The sequence below is a fragment of the Exophiala xenobiotica genome, assembly GCF_000835505.1.
Source record: "Exophiala xenobiotica strain CBS 118157 unplaced genomic scaffold supercont1.4, whole genome shotgun sequence".
Classification (NCBI taxonomy): Eukaryota; Fungi; Ascomycota; class Eurotiomycetes; order Chaetothyriales; family Herpotrichiellaceae; genus Exophiala; species Exophiala xenobiotica.
The window spans coordinates 503,892-517,005 of NW_013562491.1; the positions used below are offsets into that span (position 1 = coordinate 503,892).

General features: G+C 51.5%; 5 protein-coding genes across 9 annotated transcripts; 2 read left to right on the forward strand and 3 right to left on the reverse strand.

Annotated features, from left to right (window-relative positions):
* Window positions 1-54: 54 nt before the first annotated feature.
* On the reverse strand, window positions 55-814 carry PV05_06354 (uncharacterized protein; the record flags this gene model as incomplete). Its single annotated transcript, XM_013459079.1, has 4 exons — window positions 55-199; window positions 256-292; window positions 348-548; window positions 610-814. 4 exons carry the CDS (start codon window positions 812-814, stop codon window positions 55-57), a joined length of 588 nt encoding a protein of 195 aa, XP_013314533.1.
* A 788-nt stretch (window positions 815-1,602) lies between these two features.
* PV05_06355 (uncharacterized protein) lies at window positions 1,603-4,391 on the reverse strand. Its single transcript, XM_013459080.1, has 4 exons — window positions 4,155-4,391; window positions 4,013-4,105; window positions 3,743-3,965; window positions 1,603-3,694 (listed from the first exon to the last, which is right to left on the reverse strand). The coding sequence occupies exons 3-4, from the start codon at window positions 3,878-3,880 to the stop codon at window positions 1,610-1,612; spliced, it is 2,223 nt and encodes a 740-aa protein (XP_013314534.1). The 5' UTR covers window positions 3,881-3,965; window positions 4,013-4,105; window positions 4,155-4,391; the 3' UTR covers window positions 1,603-1,609.
* Window positions 4,392-4,601: 210 nt separating this feature from the next.
* PV05_06356 lies at window positions 4,602-6,638 on the forward strand. Of its 2 annotated transcripts, XM_013459081.1 has the most exons (5): window positions 4,602-4,840; window positions 4,986-5,412; window positions 5,464-5,535; window positions 5,591-5,644; window positions 5,705-6,638. In XM_013459081.1, exons 2-5 carry the CDS (start codon window positions 5,355-5,357, stop codon window positions 6,238-6,240), a joined length of 720 nt encoding a protein of 239 aa, XP_013314535.1. In that variant the 5' UTR covers window positions 4,602-4,840; window positions 4,986-5,354; the 3' UTR covers window positions 6,241-6,638. The 2 variants fall into 2 exon arrangements, with proteins under 2 accessions (XP_013314535.1, XP_013314536.1); XM_013459082.1 differs by having other exon boundaries at window positions 4,602-5,412.
* Window positions 6,639-7,037: 399 nt separating this feature from the next.
* On the reverse strand, window positions 7,038-8,755 carry PV05_06357 (uncharacterized protein). The gene has a single exon (XM_013459083.1). It carries the CDS (start codon window positions 8,717-8,719, stop codon window positions 7,319-7,321), a length of 1,401 nt encoding a protein of 466 aa, XP_013314537.1. The 5' UTR covers window positions 8,720-8,755; the 3' UTR covers window positions 7,038-7,318.
* Window positions 8,756-8,914: 159 nt separating this feature from the next.
* On the forward strand, window positions 8,915-13,110 carry PV05_06358. 4 transcript variants are annotated; one of them, XM_013459087.1, is made up of 4 exons: window positions 8,915-9,225; window positions 9,286-9,312; window positions 9,358-10,325; window positions 10,374-13,110. In XM_013459087.1, exons 1-4 carry the CDS (start codon window positions 8,986-8,988, stop codon window positions 13,060-13,062), a joined length of 3,924 nt encoding a protein of 1,307 aa, XP_013314541.1. In that variant the 5' UTR covers window positions 8,915-8,985; the 3' UTR covers window positions 13,063-13,110. The 4 variants fall into 4 exon arrangements, with proteins under 4 accessions (XP_013314541.1, XP_013314538.1, XP_013314539.1 ...); XM_013459084.1 differs by having other exon boundaries at window positions 8,915-9,312; XM_013459085.1 differs by having other exon boundaries at window positions 9,286-10,325.
* Window positions 13,111-13,114: the final 4 nt, after the last annotated feature.

Genomic DNA, 13,114 nt, shown 5'->3' on the forward strand with positions numbered 1-13,114 from the left:
CATCCAAGCAGCTAGCGGTATCAGACTTCTGATGAGACAACTAGCATCAAATCGTCACTCAGTGTCGAGCTGATTGTCCACGCCTCGCTTCCAGTTGGTTCCTGCATATTGGGATCCTCCATTGATGGCAGCACCATTGAGAAGTCGCGCCGTATTGCCCGACATAACTTCTCTGAACGCACATTGACAGTGGCCGCGGCTGGCGGAATCGTCAGCTCGAGTATCCAGTGGGTGGTGGCGTGGAGCAACACTTACTCGACACAGTTCACGTTAACATCACCAGCAGTACAATCTGTAAATGCTTTTCAGCCATACGAAAATGTGCAGAGCCAAGGCACAGAGCTTACTGCCGTATGAGGTGCAAGACAAATCGCCGTTGTCCTCACATGAGCATATGCTGCGACAATTGGAAGTGTACAGGTTGTAGTAGTTCATGGAGTCTTCCTGCGTCTCGTTGCGAGGCTGCAATGGTTTGTCGACTCTGGCATTGTCTTCAGCCGCCGGACCAGTGCCCTGGTCTCTTTTCAGTGTTGGAGGTACCACTTGTACTGGTGGAGCAGCGTTGGAGCAGCGTTTGAGCAGCGTTTGAGCAGCGTTTTATGAAATTACGGTCATCGGTCAGGCACAGGACTACCCAAGCCCATTTAGTCGGAGACATAGAGGTCATTGAATCATTCTGGACTTCTGCGGTGAAGGCGGCATGAAAAGCGATGTTGTTGACTTCAGTGGAACCGTGGGCTGGGGCAGCACTGCTGGTGGTGGTGAGGTATATGACAGTGGGAGCCACGAGCAGGGCTGTGAGGAAGAACTTCATGCTTGTTGTTGTTGGATCGAGGGCACTACCGGCAAAGGTAAGCAACTAGAAGACGAGAATGAAAAGCAAGCACAGTTGATGCTGTCACTGATTGAGCTCTTGATGAAGTGCTGAGAAGGTGTTGGAGCTGGAAGGGAACGGCCTAGAGAAGAATACTTGATCAAGGAAGGAGTAACCAAGGTCTGGTCAAGCTCGAGGCAAGATCTCATTCTCGTGAACACGACAGGAAAGACCACCCCATCTTTACCTCCTCTCTACCTCATCCTCACTCCATTTCATCGCTTGACTTCAGAGGACGAGCCCGATCCTTGTGCCGTCTCTTGCTCCTTATCGTCCTTCTTGATCTCAATTATCTACGGTCATTCAGTCTAGTATCGAATCCTGGAAAGGTCAATCTTCCTACGTTGTTGCCTGGACTTTGAATCAGTACATTGTGAGATCCATTGTGAGACTGTAGTATCTCGTACAATCAGCACAATGACCCCAGTCTCCATCTTTGGTCAGATCGACCCGGCCGCCACAGTTCGGACATTTGGGCATGATAAGAAGTGGACACGGAGGAGCACTATGCAGCAGCCGGAATAAATTGATCGGAGTATGTTGCCTTGAGTGTGAGATTATATCGAACAGGTTGATAATGAGTTTGAGATGGAACAGTGGGAAAGGTCTTTGGAGAAGCTAAGCGTGGTGACGTAAGCACGGGATGTCTTCGATGGCCCAGGATTTCAAAGGAAATAACATGAAGACGTATCAATCAAAGGAACGAGAAAATCGAAAATCGAAATGAGCAAATGGTCATTTCCATTGTTTGCTTATTGCTCTCCCAGATGCTTCCATTGCGGAGGTCCGGTTTCGTGGGTTTCCAACAGCACGATTTGCCTGGGTTGCTTGCGTCTTACTCAAGCTTTTCCATACCTCAGATACCGTCGCTCGCTCTCGAGGTAGGACAGAATATTGTAGCCCATACATCTCGCTCCTACCAAGCGGCGGCACAAAGCGCCCGGTCAGAAGTCTGAAAACCACCTTAGGTGACAAATAATGTTGGCGAATTCGTGCCCATAGCTGGAAATACTGCTCAAAGATCTGTCGCAGCGACAGCGGCGTCGACGAGAGACGAATGTAGGCCACGCTGGTGGAGAGACTCTCCTGCTCTTCTTCGGCACCATCTTCTCCTGGTTTGTGCTCAAAGTTCTCCATCCCACCCTGGGAAGGCAGTTGAAACTGTACATTATCCAGAAGCTGAAAGTGGACACCGCCAGGCAGTCTCTTGCTGTCCTTGATCCTGAGCATCAAAGCAAACAATGGAAAGTGGTTAAGACAGGCCAAGCAAGTGTCCAAGGTCGCCTTCAACGATATGATTGTCATCCGTGCGAGAGCGAAGGTGAGATAGAATACCACAACAGTTGGTAGCAAGAAGAATAACAGCGTAAACAAGATTGTACCAAGTAAAAGCTGATCCAGGTCGTAGTCGCAATTATCAATGCGATTGCGAAGAACATTTCGTTTCTTGCCTCGGAACAGATGGAACAAGCTGACGATGATGGTGAGCTGCCAGTTGAAGATGCGTGCACTAGCAATGTAGAAAGAGTAAATGTGGATCGTTGTCAAGCTCAGCAGGTCCGAGAAAATGGCGATAGGCATACTGGCTCCAGCAAACGAGGAACAGCCGATCAAGTATACGATCATAGGTAATCGTGGGAGAATCAGCATCACCGTGGTCGAAGACCAATATTCAATGACCCACAAAAACAAATCACCCATAAACGCGGCGAGTTCGGTGTTCAGTTTCAGACCACCAGGATACGACATGAGCCATCTGATCATGCTCTTAAGCCCTTCGATCGTATAGTCATCAAGAATGGTGCCGAGAAATTGGGCCGTCGCTGCTGCATTGTCGCTCAGAAAACTCCCCAGCGCTATGCCTATGATAACGTCGTTGGCGACTAGCCAAAGAGAGTTATAGAAACGAATATAGTCGCTGTTCGTGGTGGGAAATGATGACCAGGGGGCATGGCGTCGCCTGAGGAAGGAATATTGGGTTGGATAGTATGAGAACTGTTGAAGCCGCAAATGGACTTGCTGGCAGCAAGCCGAGATGTCCTTGAGGGCAAATCTGCCGTTCACAGGCTGGCGACTTTCTGGCAACTGGAACCTCTTCAACGGCAAAGGCCATTCGAGTATTTGCAAGACCCCTTCGGCAAGCATTCGGTGGCCGATGATGGCAACCTTGAAAAGATACAACAATGTCGGAAACGCGTACGTCATGAACAAAGTCCAAATCGACACGGCCGCAAATGCGTAGAGCGATTGCGCAGATTCGACCACTCGCTCACTGACTGACAGGCTTCTTTTCCTACGCGGTCCAACGAGAGGCGTGTTCTTTTGAAGGAGATCCGCCACCTCCTGTGCACAATTCATCTGTCGGAGGATAGACGTGAGGGCCAGCTCCTTTTTGGTCGGCGCACGTTTCACCACGGTATGAAACCGAAGTTTAGCAACCAATTGGTCAACCCTACGTCGCTCTTCTTGCAGTTCCACCTCATCTGCAGCGTAGCTTGGTCCTTGAGCCCCACGGCCGAGCGCAAGGGAGATCGGCTCGAGAGACATGTATTGCATCTGAGTAGGGTTCGGAGGATCGAAGAGGACTATCTGCACAGACAGATCTGCACTTGGTGGACAATAAATGTATGGCCTTTTCGCTCCGGGAATGGTGAAGGCGCAAATTCTGGTGGGTTCAAAACTGTCCGGTAGATCTGGATGGTTCAGCGTACCCAAAACGTGCATATTCGATCGGTCGCATAATTGAAATATCCGCACAACAGGGTACGGGCTGTGTCGAAAAAGGGTACCCATGCGTAGAGCTGCCTCGACACTACGAACCTGCGCTCGTCAGATCTTTGTTTCAAAATTCTGCTCTTGCTGGCGTACCTCGACATCTTCCAGGACTGTTATAACAAACAAATCGAGATCTGAATTCCTCCAGCCCACTATCACACCGGGTGTGGTTGTCCGAGTGAGGTTGTTCGGCCAGAATATTCGTAGCATGCCATCGTTATTCGCGACCATAATAGCATTGTGTCAAGGCTCAGAAAGAACCTCGTCGGCGTAGCTGCTCCCGTGCCGAAATTCCATGCGCCGGTAAACGTGGGTGCTATTTTCTGTTCAGCCTTGCATCTCTTGACAAATGATCCAACTCACAACAGTTCCTTCGTGGGCGGCCAGGCGGTCTAGAGGAATGGCAATGACGATGAAAATCAGGGTGATGATTGCGAAGCCTCTCGTCGCTCGAGCCTGCGCACGCAAATCAGTGTGATTGCCCTACACTATGGGCGCAACCTACAACAACACCGTGATCCCAAGCAAATACAGCTAGTTCGTAGAGCCTTGTAACGAGGTCCCAACGGGCGGTGATGTAGCCAGCGACGAAGATGCCAATGGTCAAGGAGGAGAAAGGGTGCATACACGCGAATACCCTTGGGTTATCCTAGAAGAAGTTTCTTCCAGTCACAGCGCAAAGTGCTGTATCAGCTTTCGAGGGGCCCTCTGGAGCTTTCAAAGGGTTCCATTCATGTTTGTCTCTTGGCTTTGGGGACGACAGATGTAACGGCGGCAGCGAGATGAAATGCGCAATCTCCCCCAGACTTATTATCCGCTGTTTAGCCGAAGACGGTGCCTTGAAAAGCTGTCGACTGTCTAGGTTTAGCGGCTTCGGCTATACCCGCCGCTACGAATCTGCTCCCAAACTGAGTTCCTCCATGGTCCTCCTCGTAGAATCATCCGTGCTTGTGTTTCACAACGTTCACTGTAATTTGACAAAGACATCCAGAAGCCGTGTAAGTCTGTGCAAGAATGAGCGTAGAAGGCTGCCGAATAGTGTGACAGATCTGGCAAAGCCTGTTGAAAGTGTGAGTTGAGACTGCGCAGGTAGCCGAAACGCTGGGCTTCCAGCCTCCCAAATTTGGTCAGTTGAGAGAGAGAATCAACTATGCAGGAAAGACTTCTCTGCTTTAAGGTACAATAACAGAGGTAGGGATTGCTTCCCCCCGAGATCAACAGACAGAGCGATCAGTGAATCACTTTCACAGCCTCTGGTGCAAAGCTTCACTGTTTGCGGCCATCAATCACACCAGGGTCGGGTGCCTGCATTGTGGATGAAACTGATCAGCCAAAGGACTTGCGCGACCTTCAGATCAATCACCACACTCAACCTCAGCAAACAGCAGTCTGCCGGACCAGCGTTGCCAAGCTCTAGATCGCTCTTTCCCTTCGTTGCCTGGATCAATCAGAGCAATTCACCAGATCGAGACGCCCAAGGCGGTTTAGTGGGAGCCACGGAGCACTTCTTCCAGACTACAAAAACCTCCCTCCAAACTGTCTCACGCAAATTTGAACTCTTACCTCTTCTCTACCCATCAACTCACTCTCTCACTCTCGCTTTTGGATCCAGCTTCAACAGAACTTGGATACCCATCATCACCTCTTACTCAACACCTTCTAAACACACTCAGTCTCTTCCTCTCAACATCTCAAGATCTTCACAATGAAGTTCACCAATATCTTCGCACTTGCCACCATGGCTTTCGGTGCTGTTGGCTCTGGTGAGGCTGCGACAACTCATCTTTCGTCGTGTTTGGCTAATCCAAAGGTAGCCACTGCCATTTACAATGGTCCTAACGACATGGTCACTGGTGGCAATGAAAAAGTCGTCGCTGCCTTGAAGGGTGAACATCCAAATTGACATGTTTTTGAAATTCACACACTGACTGATTTCTGCAGCTCGCGGAATTCCAGCTGGTGAAATCAAGGCTATCGTCAATCTCGTCCCTCGCGGTATGTCAAGAACTCCTCTCACCAATTTTTGGTCGCTAACGTTGATCTTTTGTTTCCCAGACACCGTTACCGTCACCACTACTGCTGACTGCGGTTACACCGTCGAGTCCTATGCAGGCCCACCAACCACCACCGTCATCATGTCGACTGTCTTTTCAACCCCGACCCCCACCCCTGAGGTTCCGTCTACTCCCACCTTGGCCTCTACTCCTGTTGTTCCACCGGAGTCGTCCACCACCGACACCGTTGCTACTCCAGAAACTCTAACTGCGACTGCGACTCCAGAAGTTCCGGCCACCAACACTAAGACTTCCACTATGGCCACTACCACTCCAGAGGTTGGCACCAACACTGGCACCCCACCACCACCAGAGACTACCAACGCAGTCACTCCTCCTGGCAGTACTGGTGTCACTGAGACCACATCTTCAACCACAACCGAGACCAGTGCCTTGACTCTCAGTACTTCCAGTGCTGGAGTCACTCCAAGCACCTCAACAACTCCACCTGCCCCCAACGCTAATGTTGCTGGCACTGCAGGTGTGCATGTTGGTCTGGGTGTCATTGGTCTTGTGGCTGTCTTGGTCATGGCCTAAGTGCACATACCTCAACAGACACACTCCGACACTCTTTGCAGCTATGTCTGCCATGTAACTCAACATGCTACACATACGCATTTGCAAAAGAGACGGCACACACATTGACATCTCAAGAATCGAGATTTTCATAAAGAGGCAAGGTCAAACATTGAGCTTTTGAACATGGGACACAATCAAGGAAAGTCACCCACCTGCATTGGGGCAGCCACATTCTGTACTGTGTCTTTCAAGCTAGGCCATTTGGTTTGGTGGGATGATCGTGGTCATGGATGTAGGCACCTTCAAGTTGGATGAGGGATCGACCTAATTGCTATTGCACCTTAATCCGGTTCCTGTCACAATAGGTGACCACAACGAAAGGTTCCTTGACCCTCGATATTAACAAGAAATCAATTGCATTTCAAAACATTTCTCCTCTCCACTGCATAGCTTGTTGTCATTCCTTCTTGTGCGGTTCTGTGCTTTGGCGTAGAAGACATGTCTTTGTATACGATTGCACCATCTGCCCGGCCTTGTAGTATCACCCTGACAACAGAGCACACATCTCACGTTCACACCAGAGACCTCTTTCACTTCTGTGTCGACCATATTTCATTACTCTAGGATCTAGTCTTGTGTCAGCCGGAGACCATTGCAGACAACCACTGACCTGGCATTGCCCCTGAACCTTGCCGCCTTGTCTGTGCGCAAGGCTGTCGGTTAATGTTCGGGTGAGGTCCACCTGAAAGTTCCTTGTTGTCAGTCGTTGGCAGTGTGTGTCATGGTGCTGAAGGCGGTAATTGAGACATCTATGCTCCAATGTGAGATTCTCGGTTATTCCGGCTGTTGCTATGTTTACAACTGGTTATGACTATGTATTCTAGTTATTCTGCTTTAATGTGTCCACTATCGCCCCGGCTGTTTGAAGGTGCACGCCCCAGCCCACCTTGGAAGAAAGTAAGAAGTGAGTTGTGTGTGTCTATCTACCATATGTCACCTTATATCGTGTCATAGTTGAGGCCGAGATCAAATCGCTTGCTCTCGTCTCAGTCCTGCAGGAGGATACAGTCCTGCCATCAAGACTGCTAAGTTTGGGTCATGAAGTTTCTTCCTCTATTATCCTCTCGCTCTCGCCCCTTCTCACTTTCCTCCGGTCCTGCCATACCTCCTCCCAGAACCCTTCCTTCCATAACCGCAAGACTTCGAACCCTACCTCCACGGCGATGAGCACGATGATCATCCACTCAAGAAACAACCCGTGCTTCTCGCTCAGCCTTTCTCTCAGCACGGTCGCAATCTCCGCGGCGTAGTCCATCTTCTCATTCAGAACTTTGATCCGTATCCCCACGTCCAGCGCCCGGCCGACCTGGTCGTAGTAGTTCTCCAGATTGAGTTCGTGGCGCGAGTCCCAGAAAATATCGGGCAATGAGTCCGTGAGTTCGGAGTACAAGTTCAATTGCGCGCGAAGGAGGAGGAGTTGGCCTGTCTTGCGTAGGATGAAGCGACGGGACAGCTTGAAGGGCAGACGTGAACCCTTGGACAAGAGTGCGGGGATATCGGCGGTGGATGCGAGGTAGGTGGACAAATTCGTCTCAAGGACGGCGAGTTTGGTGCTCCGCGCGAAGCCCGATGAGAATGCGATTTTCGTAAGGACTGTGTCGACGGTTTGGTAGTGACTTTCGTGTCCTTGTTCGTCGTTGCTTGGCTCGGGATTGGTGTTTTTTGTGCCCAGGATGATGGTATCGCCGCGGATCAGGCTGTGCTCGCGGTTCGGATCTTCGATGTAATCGAGGTCTTCTGTCTCGATGGGTTCTTTGTGCGGATTCTCTGCGGCGGGGAGGAGCGTGCGTGTTGCGAAGTACGAAGTAAATCCTTCGGGGAGGGCCCAGGTTACAAGTGTGCCGGAGGGGAATATGAAGGCGTCACCGACCTCAGTCGACGAAAGGTCAATTGCTCTGGGATTCGTAGAGCGGTAGATGGAAGATATGGGGATTTGGACGTGGACGACTTGTGGGAACAAGCCGGTGCCGAGAGGGTCGGGCTCGTAGCCCTTAGCACGCAAGATCTCGACGACTTTACTCAAGTCGAATTGGTCGGCAACAGCGTATGCAGTGACGACCTTCGATGTACCTATCTCATCTTGCGGTTTTGCGCCCGAACGGATCAGGTTACCCGCCTTTGAACGTTGTGCTTCAAGGCCAACTCTTCGTAGCGATGTCTTGGTTCCTGCGGCGCGGGTTGTTTTCCTTCTTTGTGCCTGTTGTACCAGCGATGCTACGGCTGTCTCTTCTTTCGCCTCATCTTTGCGCTCATCTGTGAGCTGTGCAGATTGCCGCAGGAGGGAAGGGTTCGAAGAGAAGAATTCTCGTCTGCGCGGACGCTGGAAGATTGGAGAGGCATGGAGAGGTCGGAAGCCGGGTTGGCGAAGAGCATCGTAGCCGGTCTTTCGACAGGTCGAGCAGACAAAGTGGCTCCCAAAGCTGAGTGTCTGTCGCATCGAGGACGGCCGTAGGGCTTGCAAATTGCGCCGTGGGTCTGGAAAGCATATTGCTAGAAATCCGGACCTTAACTGGACTTTTGGTATCACTCTAATACTTGGCCGTAGTTGGAGATACGGCAGACTGTAGAGTCCATAGAGCAGGATGCCTTCCCTCGGCGCGCTCGTCATTGGCATTGGAGTCTCGTCTGCAAACAATGCTCCGCATAGGCGTGTCCTAGCACTTCTTGTCCAGATGACGAGATCTTAATTGAACCCCTACCTGGATGGCGGCTGGAGATGGCTCGCCTGAGTCAGGCGACGACGAGAAGCCACAAAGCGAGACCAGATCGCCCCAAAAGCCCTCGAAACCAGAGTCGACCGCGGATGAATCTGAGGACGACGAGGACGAAGATGAGGAGGAAGAAGAGCCAAGGTTAAAATATGCGACTCTGACGAAGAATGTCAGCCCGATATACCGCAATGGCGACGCTACGAGTACGTTCCTGGTGGCTGGGGACAAAATGGCAAGTAGAGCACATAGACTCAGACGACCAAGAGCATTTTCTGATACTCGTGCTCTCTAGATCGTTGGCACTCACAATGGAAACATTGCATGGCACTCTCTCCCCTGTTCGAACGCCAGCTGACATCGACAGCACGTTTTCTCATTGCCGTCCTTCAATCCACTACGAGTATACCATGCGCATACAGCAAGCATATCTGCGATCTCGATATCTCCTCTCATTCCTCCTATATCAATCTTGCGACCCGAGCCTCCTCCGAAACCAACGCTGGAGCCTGCACTGTCCAGGAGCAGGTCCCCCACGGGCTCTCCTGCTGGGAAAGGAAAGCAGCAATCACAACTACCACCTGTGCCGAATACACCTTCGAATCAGATCTACATAGCCACTTCCTCTATCGACGGCAACGTCTGTATCGCTTCGCTAGTCGACCCTCGAGATGTCCAGCTACGGAACTTTGGAAGACCTGTGCAGAGTGTGGCCCTTTCGCCCGAATATAAATCAGAGCGGAACTACTTGTCTGGAGGGCAAGCTGGAAGCTTGATCTTGACGACGGGTGGACAGGCTGGCAAGAGTGCGAATGCGACCACAACCGGTACAGCTGCGGCGGCCTCAGGTTGGCTTGGATCGCTAGGCTTGGGTGCCAATACCGGAACGGACAAAGTCTTGCATAGTGGAGAAGGCATCATCAGCACTATCAAGTGGTCACTGTCCGGGAAATATGTCCTCTGGGTAAACGAGCAAGGCATCAAGATTATGAGGTCTAACTTGAAGCTAGAAAGCGGTGAATCAGGCCTGGAATGGAAACGAATGAGCCACATTGATAGGCCGAGCCGGCCGGGTTGGGAAGACATGGCCGGAGTATGGAAAGCACGTGCTGAATGGATCGATCGAGACAATCTAGAAGCTGAAGAAGATAATCCTGCCAGCGGTGCTGTTCCCCCGGCCGCCAATGGAGCACCTTCGCAACCAGGCCATAAGAAGGCCAAAGTGGAAGAAGCCTTGATTGGGTGGGGTGATTCAGCTTGGCTGATCAAGGTCTATCCTGGATCTTCTGAGAGTGATGCTGAGCACAAGATTGGACGCGCAGAAGTCGCTACGATGTGAGTATCTCCCTTGTGGTGAAGATCTATCAGCCTGACTGTCTGCAGTATACGATTTGATGACTGTACTATATCTGGAATTTCGCTATATACCCCGAGTCTGCTTTTGGTACTAGCATATATGGAGAAAAAGGGCTCCGGCTCGTCTCAGGGGAACGGAGAAGGTAAAAAAGGCCGCCGTGCACGGCACAATGCATTGGAACCGGAGTTACGCCTAATCAATGTTAATACGAAAGAGGAAGTCGACACGGATACTCTCACAGTGAGCAGATACGAAACTCTTTCAGCTTCAGATTACCACTTGGGCGTTCTCCCGCCAGTACGTATACCGGCTGCCATGGCCCAGAAAGGATATCTTGGGACGCTCGGCTCGGGTATGACTACAGTCGGTTCCAGTCTCTACACTGGTGTTGAGACTGTTGGGCAAGGTATGTGGGATGCGACAATGTACGGACCACGGATGCTAGGTGCGAATCGGATCTTCAGTGGCGCAGAGAGTATCAGAAGTGGCACGACTGGTCCTGAACGTGGAAGCACGAGGGAGAGGAACTACCTTACCAGCTGGATTCCGGGATTCGGCTCAGCCGACGGCCATTACGACAGTGGGACGCAAATGGCGACTGCACATGGCATGAAGATATTTATTTTCAGCCCGTATGACTGCATTGCCGCAGTGAGACGCAATCTCAGTGACCGCGTGCAGTGGCTCATCAGTGTCAAACGCTATAAGGAAGCTTGGGAACTGATCGACCTACATCCCGAAGCCGCTGGATCATCCCCCGAGTCTCCTGAAGCTGGAACTCCACCAATTCCATCAAAAGCGAGCTCGATAGCAAGGTCCGCCACTGGGACTCTCTCGAGCCCTGACAAGATTCGCCAGCAAGCGACGTTGGCTGAGTTCTTCGCTGACTCCACCTCCATTACCAGCTCAGCTCAAGAAAAACCCAAAAACAAGTTTTCTGCTGCGGAAAAGGAGAAGCGCAGAATTGGCGAGCTCTGGCTGAAACAACTGGCGGATGCCAACCATTGGGCCGAGGCTGGCGAGGTCACTGCGAAGGTGCTCAACACGACGACTCGGTGGGAGCACTGGATTTGGCTGTTCATCAAGAAGCAGAAGTTTGACGAAATATCGCCGTATGTGCCGACCCTTGAGTTAACTCCTCCTTTGCCATCGTCAATCTATGAGATGATTCTGGGCTATTATGTGGAAACAGACCGAGCGCGATTCAAAGAACTGCTTGATTTGTGGCCCTCTGATTTATTCGAGATCAGCAGTATCACCACAGCGATTGAAGAACAATTTCGTGCCGGTACCATTCCAAAAGACTCGGAAGACTGGCGGCTGCTCCAAGAAGGCCTGGCCAAGCTGTTCCTTGCTGAAGGGCATTACAATGAGGCATTGAAGTGCTACGTCCGTCTCCAAGATGCCGACGCAGCTTTGTCACTTATCAAAGACCATCATCTTGTCGAAGCTATCGGCGACGACATCCCGAGTTTCGTCATGCTCCGGGTATCGCCCAGTCAATTGAAGTCTGCCTCGGTAAACGAACTGGACGACTTATCTTCTGATCCAATCCAGTTGCTCGTGGACGAAGCCACAGCTGGGGCTGTCGAGGCTGACGAAGTTGTATCGCAACTCGATACTACCACTTTCAAACCCTTTCTGTACTTCTACCTCCGAGCACTATGGCGGGGTGAAGGCACAGAGAGTACGGCTAAGGGCCCTCGTGTTGGTCACTCAGCTCTTGCCACTTCACTCGTGGCAGATGCAGGCAAACAGCTCGTGGAACAATTTGCAGACACTGCTGTCGAGCTTTTCGCCGAGTACGACCGTCCGCTGCTCGTGGAATTTCTGCAAGCATCTACAGCATATACATTCGAAATTGCGGTCAAGGTATGCGAGAAGAAGCACTTCATCGAAGAGCTAGTATACCTATTGAGCAAGACGGGCCAAATGAAAAAGGCGCTTTTCCTGATCATCGATGAACTGAAGGATGCGAGTAAAGCAATCGCCTTCGCGAAGGAGCAGGACGACAAAGGCCTCTGGAATGACTTGCTTGAGTACAGCATGTCACGCCCACGGTTCATCTCGGAGTTGTTGGCTGAGGTTGGGACGGCTATCGATCCGATCACGCTGGTCAAACGGATACCTTCCGGCCTTGAGGTGGAAGGTCTGAAGGACGGGCTGAGGAAGATGCTTCGCGAGTACGATCTGCAGGATAGCATCAGCTCCGGCGTGGCGAGGGTGTTGAGCAGTGAGGTTGCCGTCGGGATGGAGACTCTCAGGAGGGGCAGGCGGAGAGGGATCAAGTTCGCAGTTCGCCCGCCGCATCACAAGACGCATGTAGTGCGCGAGGCGGACAATGTTGGAGAGGAAGAGAAGACTGAGGCCGTGACCGAGACCGAGAGGGAAGTTGAGCCAGGCCACTGCGCATCGTGTCAAAAGTCATTCATCCAGGATGAGAAAGAGACGCTGATCGGGTTTGCATGTGGGCATGTGTATCATGTTTCGCACCTGCTTCATGGTCCGGACGCGGAAGGCGATGAGGCTCTATTGCCGGACAGTGCAGCGAGGAAGGATCGAGAAGATGAAGGCACGATAGATGAATTCAGATTCTCGAGGAGTGTAGGTCCAAAGGTCACGAATGCGCGGTTGCTGAAGGACAAGATCCAGGCCGTGGGCGGGTGTGGGATATGTCGGGAGTCAAGGCAGCGAGTGGAGGCTGTGAGTGGATGAGGGTGAGGGTATTGTAAAGTAAGTAGACAATGAATACATGCGGAATGACCAC

Excerpts from the sequence above, each read along its gene's own strand:
- PV05_06355 (XM_013459080.1), bottom strand. The coding sequence starts at position 3,880 with ATGGTCGCGAATAACGATGGCATGCTACGAATATTCTGGCCGAACAAC. Across the intron at positions 3,695-3,742 it reads CAGTCCTGGAAGATGTCGAG|GTTCGTAGTGTCGAGGCAGC; the intron begins GTACGCCAGCAA and ends TGACGAGCGCAG.
- PV05_06358 (XM_013459087.1), top strand. The coding sequence starts at position 8,986 with ATGGCGGCTGGAGATGGCTCGCCTGAGTCAGGCGACGACGAGAAGCCA. Across the intron at positions 9,226-9,285 it reads TGGTGGCTGGGGACAAAATG|ATCGTTGGCACTCACAATGG; the intron begins GCAAGTAGAGCA and ends CGTGCTCTCTAG. Across the intron at positions 10,326-10,373 it reads CGCGCAGAAGTCGCTACGAT|TATACGATTTGATGACTGTA; the intron begins GTGAGTATCTCC and ends GACTGTCTGCAG.
- PV05_06357 (XM_013459083.1), bottom strand. The coding sequence starts at position 8,719 with ATGCGACAGACACTCAGCTTTGGGAGCCACTTTGTCTGCTCGACCTGT.
- PV05_06356 (XM_013459082.1), top strand. The coding sequence starts at position 5,355 with ATGAAGTTCACCAATATCTTCGCACTTGCCACCATGGCTTTCGGTGCT. Across the intron at positions 5,536-5,590 it reads AGTCGTCGCTGCCTTGAAGG|CTCGCGGAATTCCAGCTGGT; the intron begins GTGAACATCCAA and ends TGATTTCTGCAG. Across the intron at positions 5,645-5,704 it reads CGTCAATCTCGTCCCTCGCG|ACACCGTTACCGTCACCACT; the intron begins GTATGTCAAGAA and ends TTTGTTTCCCAG.